The sequence below is a fragment of the Oryctolagus cuniculus genome, chromosome 2, assembly GCF_051225735.1.
Source record: "Oryctolagus cuniculus isolate XC-2025 breed Fujian yellow rabbit chromosome 2, ASM5122573v1, whole genome shotgun sequence".
Taxonomy (NCBI): domain Eukaryota; kingdom Metazoa; phylum Chordata; class Mammalia; order Lagomorpha; family Leporidae; genus Oryctolagus; species Oryctolagus cuniculus.
The window spans coordinates 139,427,860-139,444,378 of record NC_142868.1 but is presented as its reverse complement, the minus strand read 5'-3'; the positions used below and the strand labels follow the sequence as shown (position 1 = coordinate 139,444,378).

The 16,519-nt window shown below is 45.2% G+C and overlaps 1 protein-coding gene across 9 annotated transcripts in view; it reads left to right on the top strand.

Annotated features, from left to right (window-relative positions):
* Nucleotides 1–16,519, top strand: part of PLEK (pleckstrin) — a 133,652-nt gene that overhangs the window by 93,347 nt on the left and 23,786 nt on the right. Inside the window, exon 1 of one of the 9 annotated variants that reach the window (XM_008254315.5) lies at nucleotides 10,472–10,575. The exons of the other annotated variants lie outside the window; for them this stretch is intronic. Within the exon in view, the coding sequence (XP_008252537.3) occupies nucleotides 10,534–10,575 (42 nt within the window). The 5' untranslated portion in view covers nucleotides 10,472–10,533. Of the gene's footprint in view, nucleotides 1–10,471; nucleotides 10,576–16,519 lie in introns of those variants that run through there. 9 annotated transcript variants of the gene reach the window in all.

The following is a 16,519-nucleotide window of genomic DNA, read 5'->3' as shown; positions in this document are numbered from 1 at the left end:
CCTCAAATGATAAAAATAATATTACTTATATTTATTGTATGCTGTGCATATTATAGAATATGGAAAACTGTCTAAAATTTAGCTGAGGATTTTTCTGTTGCCTTCTAGAGTAGAGAACAAAGGATCCGCCTCAGCCTCTTCTAATCTGGATAAAGCAGGAGCCCATGCGTTAGAGGAGGGGTTGACAAACCACAGCCCAAGGACTGCATTGAGACTGACGCTTGGGCTCTGCAAACTCAGAATACCCTTTAAACTTTAATAGTTAAAAAAAGAGAGTATTCTGGGACACATGGAAATTATGAGGAACTCAATTTCAGTGCCAGTGAAGTTTTATTGAGACATAGCCATACTCATTCATTTATGAATTGTCTGCTGGTTGTGTGTGTGTGGAGTTGAGTGGAGACCTTCCGGCTCTGAAAACACGAATATGGGGCTAGCATCAAGGCACAGTGGGTTAAGCTGCTGCCATCCTACATCCAAGCTCTGGTGAGTTCTGGCTGCTACCCTCTGCTTCTGATGCAGCTCTGGGAAAGCAGCAGCAGATGGCTCAAGTACCTGGGCCCCTGCCAGTCACATAGGAGACCCAGATGAAGTTCTGGGTTCTGGCTGTTGAGGCCATCTGGGGAGTGAATCAGTGGATTGAAGATCTTTTTCTCTCTGTCCCTCCTTCTCTCTCTGTTGCTCTTTCAAATACATAAAATAAATCTTGGCTTTCACAGAACTATTAAACCATCCTGTGTTGACATTTTAAAATGAAAAGTAGGTTTGGCCAGCGCCACGGCTCACTAGGCTAATCCTCTGCCTGTGGCGCTGGCACCCCGGGGTTCTAGTCCTGGTTGGGGCGCTGGATTCTGTCCTGGTCACTCCTCTTCCAGTCTAGCTCTCTGCTGTGGCCGGGGAAGGCAGTGGAGGATGGCCCAAGTGCTTGGGTTCTGCACCTGCACGGGAGACCAGGAGGAAGCACCTGGCTCCTGGCTTCGGATCGGTGCAGCACACCGGCCGTAGCGGGCATTTGGGGGATGAACCAATGGAAGGAAGACCTTTCTCTCTGTCTCTCTCTCTCTCTCTTACTGTCTAACTCTGCCTGTCAAAAAAAAAAGTAGGTTAAATATTGCTGTTAAGCAGACAAATCTGTTTATTAATTTTCAGTTTGATTTATTTAAAATGCAAAGTGACAAAGAAATAAGGAGAGACAGAAAGAGCAAAGAGAGAGGGAGTGAGAGAGAGATCTTCCATCTGTTGGTTCACTCCCCAAATTTCCCCAACTGCTAGCGCTGGGCCAGGCCAAAGCCAAGAGCCTGGAACATCATGAAACATTTTCAAGTCTGATGAGGAAGAAATGGCACATCCTCATTGTTTTACAGAGCATTTATTTGGGGTGGGCATTTGGTGCAGTGGTTAAGATGCCACCTGGGTGCCCACATTCCATATTACAGAGCCTGAGCTTGGATCCCTCCTTCACTTCCAAGTCAGCTTCCTGCAGACGTGTGTCCTGGGGAGCCGTAAGCGACGGCGCAAGTACTTGGGTCTCTGGATTGAATTCTGGGCTCCTGGTTTTGTCCTGGCTTAGCTCCAGCTGTTGCAAGCCTTTGGGGAGTGAGCCAGAGGATGGAAGATCTCTCTTTGTGCTCCCCCTCTCCTCCCCTCCCCTGTCTTTCAAATAACCAGCTAGAATTCTGCTGATGAGAGAATAAACTTGTACACTCTGTAGAGCCCTTTGGTGTTGTCTTGTAAAATGTGATCCATCAGTTTCAGTCCTTAAGGTAAAGGGGTGCACACCCCTCCGAGAAGACAAGCACCCCATGTTCATCGAATCATTGCAAAAATGCACACACAGGTCTACTAGCAGAACTAAAAACAAATTCAGTAGTGTACACATAGAACGCTATACAGAGGTGCACATTAACAAACACATATCCAGCTATACGCATTAACAAGGGTGAGCTTTGGGAGTACAATACTGAGTAACAATAGCAAGTGACAGAAAAACGTATATGGATGCTTTAAAAAGATCATAGAGACCCAGGTGTCAGGCACAGCAGTTAAAACGCCATCTGGGATGCCCATTTCCTGTATTGGAATAGCTGGGTTTGAGTCCAGCTCCACTTCAGACTTCTCTTCCTGTTAATGGGCACCCCGAGAGGCAGTGGGTGATGGCTCAAGGCCCTAGGTCCCTGCCACTCCCATGGGAGACCCAAATTGAGGCTTTGGCCTGGCCCAGCCCTAGTTGTTGCAGGCATCTGGGGGAATGAACCAGAGGATAGATCTCTGTTTGTCTCTATCTTTCAAATAAACAATAAAAAATTTAAAGTTTATAGAAAATGAAGTTAAAATATAAGTTTATTTTGATGCAAAAAATTTTGAAATTGATACTTACGAGGACACTTCAAAAAGTTCATGGAAAATATGTATTATGAACAAACATGCTTGGATTTCACAATATTTTTGCACCAAAATAAACACATTGTTTACTTCCATTGCTCTACAAATTTTTTGAAGCACCCTAGTATATAATATTATGTTTCCAGCTCCTGTGGAATAATTCTCTTCCCTCTCTGAAATTATTATTATAGATATACTTATTCCTTTGGCTCCTAGCATTGTTCTTTTCACACTTTTTTTTTTTTTGCTTGTTGGCCTTCATTTCTGGTTTCATCTTAACACTTTTCTTCCTGTGTCTGGTTATCTTTTGATGCCCCCAGTCTTCAGAAATCCAGAGTCTGTTTGTGCTGGGTGGGACTGGTTATCTTATCTTGCTCCCAGCAACTGCTTGGGCAGAGACCTGACCGTTTGGTGACAGTCTCCTCATCATGCATGTGGGAGCCAAGCAGAGGGTGTGCGCTGCCATCTCTCAGCGCCATGTGCCTAAATGGACCCTGGTGTCCACTGCCTGCCTCATCCCCACCCGCCGCGGTGACGGTTGTCTCAGAATCCTTCCTTGTTCAATATCTCTCAAATGAGCAGTTCTCAAAGTGCCTTCCTCAGATCCAGGAAGTGGGTCGAAGACTCTTTCAGTGGTCTATAAGGTGAAAACTGTTTTTGTAATAACACTAAGATATTGTCTGTTCTTACTATGTCAATATTTGCAGCAGTAGTACAAAACCAGCACTGGATACAATGACTAATACCTTCCCAGGGATCAAGCCAGTGGCACCAAGCGTACATCGTACATTTTCCACCTTGATAGTGGTGTAAAAACAAGTCAGCATACTTAGGGACATCCTTGATGGAGTAGTAGAAATCATTACTTTTATGAAATACTTAACTTTGATTACCTATTTAATATTCTGCATGATTATTATCTCAAAGAAGAGTACCTGTGTGAGTCTTGGAGCTCTGAGCTCAGTTAGCCACTTTTCTTTTGTGAAAACACACTTTTCAGTTGGAAGAACGACTGACAAGCTGGTTGCTTAGACTCAGGTGTTTGGCAGACATTTTTCTCAAAAATGAATAAAATGAGCCTGTCACTTCAGGGAAAATGGTATTAGTTGCAAGTTAGGTAAATCAAACTTTCAAATGAAAATTAGGATTTTAGAGAACTTGTATCTGTTATCGTTATCTTGTCATTTCTCAATGCTTTGACTGTTTTAATAAGATTGGTGATGATAGTTTAGAAAAATACAATTTTTTCAACATTTTAGAATAACTGTCAACAAAAGGGAGATCCATATAACTTGGTAAACCAACATTTTTCCTCTTTAAAAAATGTATTGGAGGCAGCTGTGTCTGCGACACCAGCATCCCATATATGAGCGTTGGTTCGTGTCCTGGCTGCTCCACTTCTGATCCAGCTACCTGCTAATGGCCTGGGAAAAGCAGCAGAGGATGGCCCATGTGTTTGGGCCCCTGCCACTGTGTGAGAGACCTGGATGAAGCTCCTGGCTCCTGGCTTCTGCCTGGCCCAATTCTGACTGGTGCGTGTATCTGAGGAGTGAACCAGCAGATAGAACACCAGTCTCTGTCTATAACTCTGCCTTTCAAATAAATAAACAAACGAATCTTTTAAAATTATTTATTTATTTACTTATTTATTTATTAGAGAAACACAGAAGAGAGACAGGTAGACAGAGACTGAGTTCCCACATGCTGGTTCACTTCCCAAATACCATGTGGCCAGGGTCTGGTCTGGGCTGAAGCTGGCAACTCAATCCAGGTCTCACAAATGAGTGGCAGGAACCCAATTACCACTGCCTCCCAGGGTCTGCACTGGTAGAAAGCTGGAGTTGGGAGCTGGAACTGGGAATCAAACACAGGTTCTCTGGTGTGGTGCACAGGCACCTTAACCAGGAAGCTATGTGTCTGCCCCTTCAATAATTTTTAAGAATATAAAGGGGCCCTAAGATCATAAATGATTGGGAAGTCTTTCTCTACAAAGTAAGCCTTTGATCTACTTCAGCAACAGTGGGGCTATCACTGGGCTGTGCCAGCTGGGAGAGAGTGGGGAGGCAACTCTTTCACAAGCAGGTTTTCAAATATGTTTGTCACAGCCCACAATATGAGCCTCAGCAGCTTCAGGCTGCTCACTGGTATTCCTTCTAGCCAATAATTAGGGTTATTTGATGAACTTTTTGGTTAGCTCATCTACTTCATCAAGCAAACCTCTCCTTTTTTCAAAGGTATGTAGGTTTATACTTTCCTTTTTTATATAAAGCTTTTATTTAATAAATAAAAATTTCATAGGTACAAATGTTGGATTATAGCAGTTCTTCCCTCCATATTTGCCCTCCCACCCCCAAGCCGTCCCACCTCCTACTCCTTCTCCCATCCCATTCTTCATTAAGATTCATTTTTAATTATCTTTATATACAGAAGATCAACTCTCTTCTAAGTAAAGACTTCAATGGTTTGTACCCACACAAACACACAAAGTATAAAGTACTGTTTGAAGACTAGTTTTACCATTAATTCTCATAGTACAACTCATTAAGGACAGAGGTCCTACATGGGGAGCAAGTGTACAGTGAGTCCTGTTGTTGATTTAACAATTGACACTTTTATATATGACATCAGTGATCACCTGAGGTTCTTTTTCATGAGCTGCCAAGGCTATGGAAGCCTCTTGAGTCCACAAACTCCTACATTATTTTTTTAAAGATTTTATTTATTTATTTGAGAGATAGAGCCACAGACAGTGAGAGGGAGAGACAGAGAGAAAGGTCCTCCCTCTGTTCGCCCACTCCCCAGATGGCCACAATGGCCAGAGCTGCGCCGATCTGAAGTCAGGAGCCAGGTGCTTCTTCCCATGCAGGTTCAGGGGCCCAAGCACTTGGGCCCTCCTCCACTGCTCTCCCAGGCCATAGCAGAGAGCAGGATTAGAAGAGGAGCAGCCGAGACTAGAACTGGTACCCATATGGGATGCTGGTGCCACAGGTGGACAATCAACCTACTGTGCCACAGCGCCGGCCCCAAATTCCTACATTATTTAGACAGGGCCATAATCAAAGTGGAAGTTCTGTCCTCCATTCAGAGAAAAGTACCTCCCTGTCGCTCCCCCTCTTCATGGAGGAACGACACAGGACCCTGCGCTGTTCTTTTGTCTGCTCGGCCCTCCCCGGGTTTGCTGCTGGTTCTTCCCGGGTTGGCTACCGTCCTTCCACCTCCGTGGAAGGGTGGTTCCCCCTGCCACTTTCCCCACTTCCGCGGGGGAGCGGCACACCGCCGGCCGGCTCTCTCAGGGGCTGCACAGGTGTTCCTTCAGATAGATGTTCCTGGTGCATGTTGTCTCTCTCCTCCTTTATAGTCCTCTTCCACCAATCCCAACTCTGCTACCCACACGCCGAGTACGCTGCTCTCCTCCAATCAGGAGCAGCTCCTGCAGCTTATTGGTTGAACTGGAGGCAGCTGTGTAGAAGCTGTTTCCTCCTCTCCCAGCGCCATATTGTGGGAGAGCAGATGCATAGAATAAGTCTTAATTCCAGTAACTTAGTCTAGTCCGAGTTGCTCCCAATTGCTCCCCACACCTCCCTTCTTTGATGGCCCCTTCTTTCCACCAAGATCTCACACACAGAGATCTTTCATGTAGGTCATTTTTTGCCACAGTGCCTTGGCTTTCCATTCCTGAGATGCTCTCATGGGATTTTTAGCTAGATCTCAATACCTTGAGGACTGATTCTGAGGCCAGAGTGCTGTTTAGGACGTTTGTCATTCTATGAGTCTGCTGTGTGGCCTGCTTCCCATGTTGGATCGTCTCTCCTTTTTAATTCTATATGTTGTTATTAGCAGACACTTGGCCTTATTTATGTGATCCTTTTGACACTTATTCCTATGTTTATGATCAGTTATGAACTTAAACTGATCACTTTAACATGTAAGATGGGCACTGGTACTTGCCAATGTAATGGGATATGGAATCCCATGGCAAGTTTTTAGCTTTACCCTTAGGGGTAAGTCTGAGGGAACGTGTGCCGAATTGTACATCTCCTCCCTCTCCTATTCCCACTCTTATTTTAAACAGGGATCCATTTTCAATTGTATTTAAACAGCTAAGAATAATTCTGTGTTAAGTAAAGTGTGGTGTATACTTTTTTTTTTTCATCAAAAAAAGTATATCAAAATCTCATTTAACTCATGTTTAAGAAGGGACTCAGCCACATGTCACTCCAGTTGAAAGGAGAGCTCAAAAACAAAGTTGTGTGGAGGGGAAGAATGTCAAAGCCCATATACAAAGGAACACACAACTGCCCTCTCCCTCGGGAGTGTGCGGGCTGGGGGAGTGGGCAGAGGCGGAGTCTGCTGAACCTCCATCACACAGAGCTTATCTGCATGTCTGTAGACAAGAATTACTTGCATTACTGTCGATTATCCCTAATTTGCCCTGTTGCAAAATAGGCACAAACTTCATAAAAACAGGTGTGCAGTAAAGTTGCCTAGTTTTCCACTGAAACACACAGTCATCCTTTTTGCTTATTTCAAAGTCTTCACTTTTCCTTAACACCAATAAAATAATGTACTCCCAGACTGTTTCCACGGTTATTGATCAAACGCAAATTAAAAGGAGGCCAGAAAGAATTTTTAAAAAGTAGACTTGGTCACACACTGAAGAAAGATACAGGGAGAAGTGCTCATGATTTGCCCTGGGAATGAGATTTGACACAGCACAGGAACACTTTGCTGAGAGGAAGTCCTGATATTGACGTAGATTCACAGTTCCTTTCCTGACCACTAGGTGTTGCTAAGCATGTGTGATGATCTATGGTAGGGGAGTGAGGGGCAGGAGTGGCAACATCTGATCTATTAATGGCCATGTTCAGCTGATTGAAAAATTTGGGAAGCTCCTTCATGGCAAAACATTTTTACCTCTGCACCTATTCCAGGGACTGGCCTTAGTAAGCACTCAACACCGTGTTTCTTGAAATGAATTATTCAGAATGCAGGGGGTGCTTTTACATGGTAGACATCCAAAATACATAAGGGTTCTTTAAACCCTCTGAGCATGCTAGGACAAAGGGAAAAAGCATTCCAGATGAGAAGTATCTTGGTCAAGGCAACAAAGGGAGACAAATGCAGCCAGGAAATCGGACATGGTAATCTGTAAGTTGTTTCCATTGCCTGTCAGACAGACAGCAAAACACCTGTTGGAATGCAGATACAGCAAATCATCCCTTTATCTGTTTCTGTTTTGCTCAGGGGCCATCAAATGTTTTTTCCCACTCCTACTCCCTAAATACTTTCTAATAATTCTAATTAATTTCTGTGCAATGAGAAACTGATGGCAAATCATCTATCATTTCATGCAACCTGTATTAGCATAAAATGAAAAGTAAAAATAGAGAGTCAATGACTGCTGGCTCGAATCCTGGCTGGAAGGAAGGAGGAGATGAACCAGGAAACTGTCAGAAAACCCCAAGATCAGAGCTGCTGCTTCCTCCTCAGTCTCCTGGCTCCTCGGAAGCCTTCGTGGACATCTGTTGGGTTTACTGCCTAAGACCTTTCACTCTTTTTACTACTTCTGCCACTAAGAAGCACTAAGCCAATCAGGGGCCTAGTCTCTGAAAACCATGGGGATGCCTTCCTCTTCACGTCGCAGAGAGATGGCCCTTTGGTTCTTGCGTCTTGGCACCCCCAGTTGCTCTTGTTCCTGTCTTTTCAGAGCCCCATCTTTCCCCATTTCCTTCAAGCTTGGAGCTACCCCATTCTCTTCCAGCAAATTCTTAGTTGCCATATTAGTAAAGTTGGTTTCTTTGAGCAGTATAACAAAGATAGGGAACTAGTCAGAAATCCAGTCCTATGATTACGTCTACAATCTCTGTTGAATTTACCATTGGAAGCATCAGCCCAGTGATCATGGAAACCTGCCTTGAAGACAGGGAATAACCAACATTTAAGGCCATTCACAATACATAGTGAATGTATTGTCTCAGTTAATTTTCAGAATAACCCCATTGGATCCATTTTACAGATGAGAAAATTGAGGGACACAATGATCAAATAATTTGCCCATTTTCAAATGGCCAGATTAACGTTTCTCAATGTTTGTTAAGAATTAGTTTTTCAGAATTGCATTAGTTTTTTTGAGATGCTGTTACAAAGTACCCCAAGCTAAGTGACTTAAAACAGCAGAAATGTATTGTCTCAGTTTTGGAGGCTGATGCAAGCCCAAAACCAAGGTGTCAGCAGGGCCATGCTCTCCATGATGTGTTTTTTTTTTTCCTCTTTAAGATGTATTGACATATTTGAAAGTCAGAACTATAGAGGGGGAGAGAGAGAGAGAGAGAGAGAGAGAGAGAGAGAGAGGTCTTTCTTCTGCTGGCTTCCTCCCCTGATGGCTTCATCTGCCAGGGCTGGGCCAGGCGAAGCCAGGAGCCAGGAGCTTCATCCAGGTCTCTCCTGTGGGCAGCAGAGCCCTAAGTACTTGGGCCATCTTTCACTGCTTTCCCTTGGCCCCTAGCAGGGAGCTGGATAGGAATGCCGGTGTTGCAGGCGGTAACCTTACCCTCTATATCTCAACACAGACCTCTCTGTGATGGTTTTAAGGGAGAATCCTTTCTTGCTTCTTCTGGCTTCTCGTGGTTGGTGGCAAGTCTTGGTGTTCCTGTGCTTGTAAATGGATCATTTCATCCCCAGCGCTGCCGCCACCTTATTGTTTCCTACCATGTGGCTCTCTCCTTTTCTTTTAGGGAGAATACCATGTTAGATTACAGTGCACCTGCTCCAATATGACCTCATCATAGCGAATCACATCTACAATGACCCTATTTCCAAATAAGGTCATATTCTGAGGTACTGGGGCTAGGCCTTCTCTTTTGAGAGACATGTCAATTCATAACAAAAAATGATAATAGAAATTGCTCAAGAAAGAAATCTGTGGTCAGGTAAGTTTGAGAAATATCATTATAGGATTCTTTGTTGTATGCGGTACTTGAGAGGGGAGGATGTTAGCTGTCAAACTGCAAGGCGAGTCCCAGCTGGGGCTATAATTTATGACGTCTCCCAGAGGTTTGATTAGGGACTTCCTCTTCCAGACCTCCTGTGGGACTAGCATCGGGTGTGGGATGTTGTTCACGCCCAGCAGGAGGCAGCAGGAGGCCCTTCCCCATCTTATCTGCTGTGTTAGCCAGAAAAAAACTGCTTTCTGTAGCTTAGCGAGGAAAGCCGCCGCCTGCAGTGCCAGCATCCCATATGGGTGCTGGTTCGAGTCCCGGCTGCTCCACTTTCAATCCAGCTCTCTGCTATGGCCCGGGAAAGCAGCAGAAGATAGCCCAAGTCCTTGGGTCCCTGGACCCATGTGGGAGACCTGGAGGAAGCTCCTGGCTCCTGATCGGCCCAGCTCTGGCTACTGCGGCCATATGGGGAGTGAACCAGAGAGAAGACACTCTCCCTCCCTGCCTCTGCCTCTGCCTCTCTGTAATTCTGCCTTCAAATCAATCAATCAATCTTTTTTTTTTTTTAAATAGTACAACTATGAATGAAACTGGAAAGAAATGAAAAACAAACAAAAAACACTGCTTTTCCTCTCTGAGCCTCAGTTTCTACTACAGAAGCAATAATATGCTTTCCCCTTTGGGATTCTTGGGAGGACAACATGAAATGAGATAGGCTGAAACACACCTGCTGCAGTGCCTGGCATCCAAGCAAGCGTTCACACAACAGTCGGTGCCTTTGCTATGCTAAGTGGACAGTTCTGAATTTCTTCACATTTTTATTAAGTGTTTCCAGGATCTCAAGAATCATTCCTAAGGAGGACAATTTCCATCAATAAGTTTTTCTTCTTTGTCTTTCTCCTCTTCATTTTTTTAAGAGAATGATTTTCTTTATGACAATAAAAATTTACCTTGGGTAAATATTCCAGCCAGTTGCTCTTTTAATAAGTTTCCAACATTAGCAAAAAATGGGTGCTTTAGGGCTCCAGTTCCTCATTCTCATCTTCCACCCCAGTGAGGGGAAGAGGATGTGATCATGCGATCGCTGACAGAAGGGAAATTGTGAAAGAGCGCTCACTGTAGAAAAGGCAGCCCACAACAGCCTCATTCTCAGAGGAGGCTGCGCTTCTGCAGGAGCTGCTCGGAGCCCCTTCCAGCAGCCCATCCCTTCAACATGGAACCGAAGCAGATCAGGAAGGGCTACCTTGTGAAGAGGGTAAGTAGAATGCCACTTGCACTTGGACATGGCCTTGGGGTGTTGCGGGGCCAGTGATTAGTGTGCAGCCTAGTACTCTATCCATTGGTTTCAGGAGTCATGCTGAATCTACTGGGTTGAAACAGGAGAGCTGCAGCATGCAGAATGTCTAGGGCAGACATGGGGAGCCTGTGCATGTTCTACTGCCTTGTTTCTTAAAGGTGAACGAATCCAGCTCAGCTTCGGCATAGAGGGTTCTTGTGGGTCTGAGGATGTTAGACTGGAGGGTCTGGAAGACAGGAGGCCAAGCTAGCTTCTTCTTGGTGTCCAAAATCCTTTCCAAGAGCTGTTCTCAGGCATTCTGTCCAAACAGACTCTTCAGCTATGGAGGTTACTACGCATTTCTTAGTTAAGTTCTTCCTTCCTTCCTTCTTTCAGTAAGAGAGGAAAAAAGCGACTAAAGAAGAGTTTTCACCTTATAGTAACTGTAGCCTATTTCTTGGTCCATCTTCTTAGAACTGATGCATAAAAAACCTCATCCTTGTATTGGGCTACATTTCTTCACTCACTATTCTTGGTGGATTTGTATCACAGACCATCAAGGTGGTAGATGCACCATTTTAAAAATTAGGAACTGGAGACCCAAGTCTACTCAAATATGCCTGGTCTCACTGGTGTGGCATCAGGGAGAGGGAGTTTTGTTAGTGCTGTTGGTCTTCCTCTGGATGTGAGGTGGATGCTGAGTCATTTGGCCCCAGGATGGTGAATTCTCACTCCATCCTGCAGGCAGCACCTGTACACACACGTGTGCTAACGGAAGCGAGCTCAGGGCATGACAAGTGAACTGAATTGAGAATTCCTTCAGATGCCTCGCTTTTTAACTGAATGAACACCTAATGCAACTCTGACTTGTTCTACTTCCAAAGGAGCACACGGTGCTGCAGATTCTGCTTTGATTTCAGATTGGAAGGGGCCTTGGATGATCTGGCCTCATTCCCTCCAGGAGGCCAGTGACTGTCCGGGGCCACACGCCTGTGACAGAGCTGGGACCAGAATCCCTCTCTGGTTGCTAGGTTTCTCACTCACGGCACTGAGCTCTGTTCTGTATCCCCTCGGATTTTCTTAAAGCAAATTTAATCTCAATTAGGGCAGTGATGTGTGTAGGTGGTGAGAGTTATGAGTCAGTGCTGGAGAAGAAGTGGCTCTCAGCTGACACTCTCCCAGCTAGTTAGACCCTTAAACAACCTTCAGAAAACACACACAGATATGCAGGCCTCTATGTAGAGTCCTTGCAATAGCCACCAATACTCCTTGAGAACCAGTTATAAGTAATTTTGATTTATTTTTTCCGGGATCACTGAGGCTAATATTCTGAGAACAGCAAGTAAATAAAAACATATTTTGTTGGTTTCTTTTCATGTTTAAAATAATTAAAAACATCTTTCCATGAAAACTACTGTTATAAGGTTTGTGTGCCCATATTTTAAACTCCCTAAATTACAAAAATCTAGAAGACAAAATCTGAAATAAGTGATGTTGTCTGACTAGACAATGGTGGATTATCAGTGTTATCAAGAATTTGGGCTCAAATTAATGAATAGTTATTGATGAGTGAGAATAATTCTCCCAGATTATGGCCTGTAAGAGCCACTCTAGAAAATGTATCTGGAATAAAATATAGTGAAATAGCATATTCATTTTTCCACAATTTTTGTCTTCCATAACTTTCAAGTTTATAATTTAAATCATCTGTAACTTTTGCATTTTCCTTTGGGAGCTTCTGAACACTCATTGTTGTAATGTATTAAGGCTCTCCAACTTGGCACTTTAAAGAAATGTTTGGTTAGAAATATTGCCTTGGCTCTCCTGGCTTCAGCCTGGTCTAGCCCTGGCCGTTCCAAGCATTTGGGGAATGAACCAGCAGATGGAAGATCTTCCTCTGTCTTTCTGCCTTTCAAATAACATGAAAATAAATAAATAAAAATCAACATTTTCTTTTTTGGCTGCAGACCTGAATTGGAAGCCAGAATTTCTCAATAAGATATTAAAGTTCTTGACTTCTTAGGATATTGAGTTTCTTTCAATTATGCCATGTGTGGACTAAAACTATAGGTGTCAGGAATATAACATAGCAAGTACTGTGCAAGTGACAGTGATTATTTGTACTATTAGATAAACAGATCAGCAGATGGTGGGTCCCCTCCTCGGTGCTGATGGGGCTGTCTGGCTCCTGGGAGGGTTACCACGGTAGTCATGAGGAAAGCATGGGGGCAGCTCTGTTTGTCAAGACTGCTTGGAGCCTCGTCTGGGGTCACGATGCTAAAGCACAGTGGCCAATGCCGGCGGAGTCACCCTCCACTCACCTTTTTCTTTCACATGGTTTCAGATTCCTGGGTAGTTAGAAAGAACACATTTCACCTACTGTCTTGTTTTATGAAATAATTTTCTTAAAGATGTGATGTTGCGAGTGGAAAAAATATAACATTAGAAAACACTGGCACAGGGATTTTGTCAACTCAGAAATCCTGGGATGAACAGTCAGTTGTGTTAACTAGGAAATTCTTCTGCTTTTCTTCTGTGTGTGATAACTGTCCACATTAACAAATCACGTTTCTTCTCTTTTACCTCTTGACTAAGATCTCTAAATAAAGACCACAGTTAAGAGGGGGAGGGGAAATACAAGAATTCTTTCATTTTCCAATTTGAACATCCTCAAATCAGATCTCCTTGCCTCTGAGTTTTTCTTTTTTCTTTTTTCTTTTTTCTTTTTTTTGACAGTCAGAGTGGACAGTGACAGAGAGAGACAGAGAGAAAGATCTTCCTTTACCGTTGGTTCACCCTCCAATGGCCGCCGCGGCCGGCACACCACGCTGATCTGAAGCCAGGAGCCAGGTGCTTCTCCTGGACTTCCATGCAGGTGCAGGGCCCGAGCACTTGAGCCATCCTCCACTGCACTCCTGGGCCACAGCAGAGAGCTGGACTGGAAGAGGGGCAGCTGAGGCAGGACCGGCGCCCCAACCGGGACTAGAACCCGGGGTGCCGGCGCCGCAGGCAGAGGATTAGCCTAGTGAGCCGCGGTGCCGGCCCAAGTCTTGCTTTTCTTTTCTTTATGTCTTTTTTTTTTTTTTTTTTTTTTTGACAGGCAGAGTGGACAGTGAGAGAGAGAGACAGAGAGAAAGGTCTTCCTTTGCCGTTGGTTCACCCTCCAATGGCCGCCACGGCCGGCGCGCTGCGGCCGGCGCACCGCACTGATCCGATGGCAGGAGCCAGGAGCCAGGTGCTTTCCCTGGTCTCCCATGGGGTGCAGGGCCCAAGGACTTGGGCCATCCTCCACTGCACTCCCTGGCCACAGCAGAGAGCTGGCCTGGAAGAGGGGCAACCGGGACAGAATCTGGCACCCCGACCGGGACTAGAACCCGGTGTGCCGGCGCCGCTAGGCGGAGGATTAGCCTAGTGAGCCGCGGCGCCGGCCTTTATGTCTTTTAAAGAGCATTCGGAGTGAGCCATGTAGCAGCTGGCTCTGAACAGGCATGCCACGTTCTATCCTGGCACACTGTGCCCTTCCCATCTTACGGATGACAAAACTCAGGCTGAGAGCCAACAAGAGATGCTCACTGTCAGATGACAGGCAAGAGGGTAACCTGGGATTCACACCCAGGTCTCCCTAACAGCAAAACCCACCATTTCGCCATCTCCTGCAGCCTTCTGAAAGGAGGCTCACCTAAGCCAGCAAAAAGGAGGTCAGGTTAACTCCAAAGCTCGAGTGGGGCCTGGACAAATTGTACTGTGGGCAAGACTGGCTTCAGTAACCCCAACGTTCCTTTCTGGGCAACACACATATTTTGGAGGTTCTTGAACATGTACTACTGAATTGTGTATATTCATAATCATAACCTTAAAAAAGAAAAGATTAAATTACATGCATTGAATAACCTAGACCCCTCTAAGTTACATCCCAAACCAACCTCATTCCTAGAAGTTTATGGGGAAAATTGTTTCCATGACAACCAGCCTGGCAAGCACTTGGCACAGGAGGACTCAAAGAGCGGCTCAGGGATCTGGATGTCCTGTGAGGCTGGGAGAAAGCCTGGGAATCAGGGTGGTGGGAAGGAGAAGTCAAGGGACTGGGCAGGAAGGAAGAGGGCGGCAGAAGTTGTGGCGGAAGGGAAAAGCCTGGGGGGTAGTGCCCGGGAGTCCTTCCCGACAGCTGCCTTGTCTTCCGCAGCAGTTTGCTCCCATTGACTATCAGCGTGGTCACAGCTGACACATGGGCACTTCCCCTGCAGCAGGGGCAGTTCCAGGCCTCTCCTGCACTAGCGTACTTGTATAACACACCCTACAAAATGCGTGCAGTTACTGACCTGACTTCACAGATGAGGAGATTACAGTGACAACAAGTGGCAGAGCTGGTTTACAGAGCCGGACCCAGCCCACTTCCACGAGGTCCTCAAGGGCTCGTATGGCAGCGCCTTTTTTCCAAAGCACTGTTACTGAAGAACCTTCTGCTAAAATGGCCCCATGGCATTGCCTACAGAACTCTTCCCTGTATATGGTTACCATTGTTGAGAACCTGTTTAAGGTGGCCACTGTGTGAAGCCCTGCAAGTGTATCATCTCATTTAACCTTTATACCAATGGGAAGTAGGTACTTTGTTATCTTCATTTTCCAGGGGAGGAAACTAATGTTTGGAGAAACCAAATAACTTGCCAAAGGTCACAGAGCCTGGAAGAGGACAAGTTGAGAATGAACCCAAATCAAAGACTCCAGAAATCATGCTGTTAAGCACTCTGTGTCATCTGCATATTGTTTACTTAATGTGCTTTTATTGAGAAATTGGTTCATTCCCCAAAGGCCCACAATTAACTGGGGCTGGACCAGGCTGAAGCTGGGAGCTGGAGAATGCTATCCAGATCACACCCATCGGTGGCAGAAACCCAATGACCTGAACCACCTCCACCACTGCCTCCCAGGCTCCACATTAATAGAAAGCAGGAGTCAAGAGCCAGATCTGGGAGGTGTATCAGGTGCTCCAATATGGGGTGCAGGCGTCTCAACACGCAGACCGTAACACCTGCCTCTAGAAAAGGTTATTTATGTAAAAAACATTCGCCAGAATAGACTGGTTCTCCTGCCTTTAGAGTTTACGGGAACACAAAGCAACCACCTGGGATGTTATACAGGTGATTTGATGGGTTAAGTTGGCAAACTAGGTAATAAAATTTGTGCTATAGTAGAAATAAGAGCTTAAGTTAATGCAACACCCACTTAAAATACCAAGTCCTGGGGGTGTGGGTAAACAGGTAATAGTAACCCACAGTTCTACTTTCATAGGTCAGTACATATTTAGAAATGTTTGAGGGAAAGGGGAAGTTCAAGAGGTGTCTTCACTTTGCAGGAAGTGCCTGGGAGGGGTTCTAGATAAAAAAATCCTGTTGCCCCAATCCTCAGCCATCGATCGTGGCTTCTTTCAATGAGGCTGGATACTTAGAGCAGGCGTTTCCCACTGAGCCCGCCCACTGCGTGGAACAGGAGGTTACTTTCTCTGCTGTCGGACCTTGAACTGTTGGAGACTCGGAGACTGGGTCTTGTTCATTTTTATGCTCTCTACACACAGGCCAGTGTCTGCGGCATGCAGCTGTGTTGTTATGTGAACTTGTGGCAAAGAAAGAAACTTGCCTGAAATAGACCCTTAAAGAGCAAGGAGTCAGGGTTTCATACTATAGTCACTTTTTAGAAAAACTCTTATTTATTTGAACTGCAGAGATAGAGATAGAGACAGAGACACAGAGATAGAAATAGACAGAGACAGAGACAGAGAGAGAGAGACAGATATTCCTTCTGCTGGCTCACTCCCTAAATGGCCACAATCAGGAGACAGGAGCTTCTTCTGGGTCTCACACGTGGGTGCAGGGGCCCAAGAACTTGGGCCATGCTCCACTGCTTTCCCAGGTGTATTAGCAGAGAG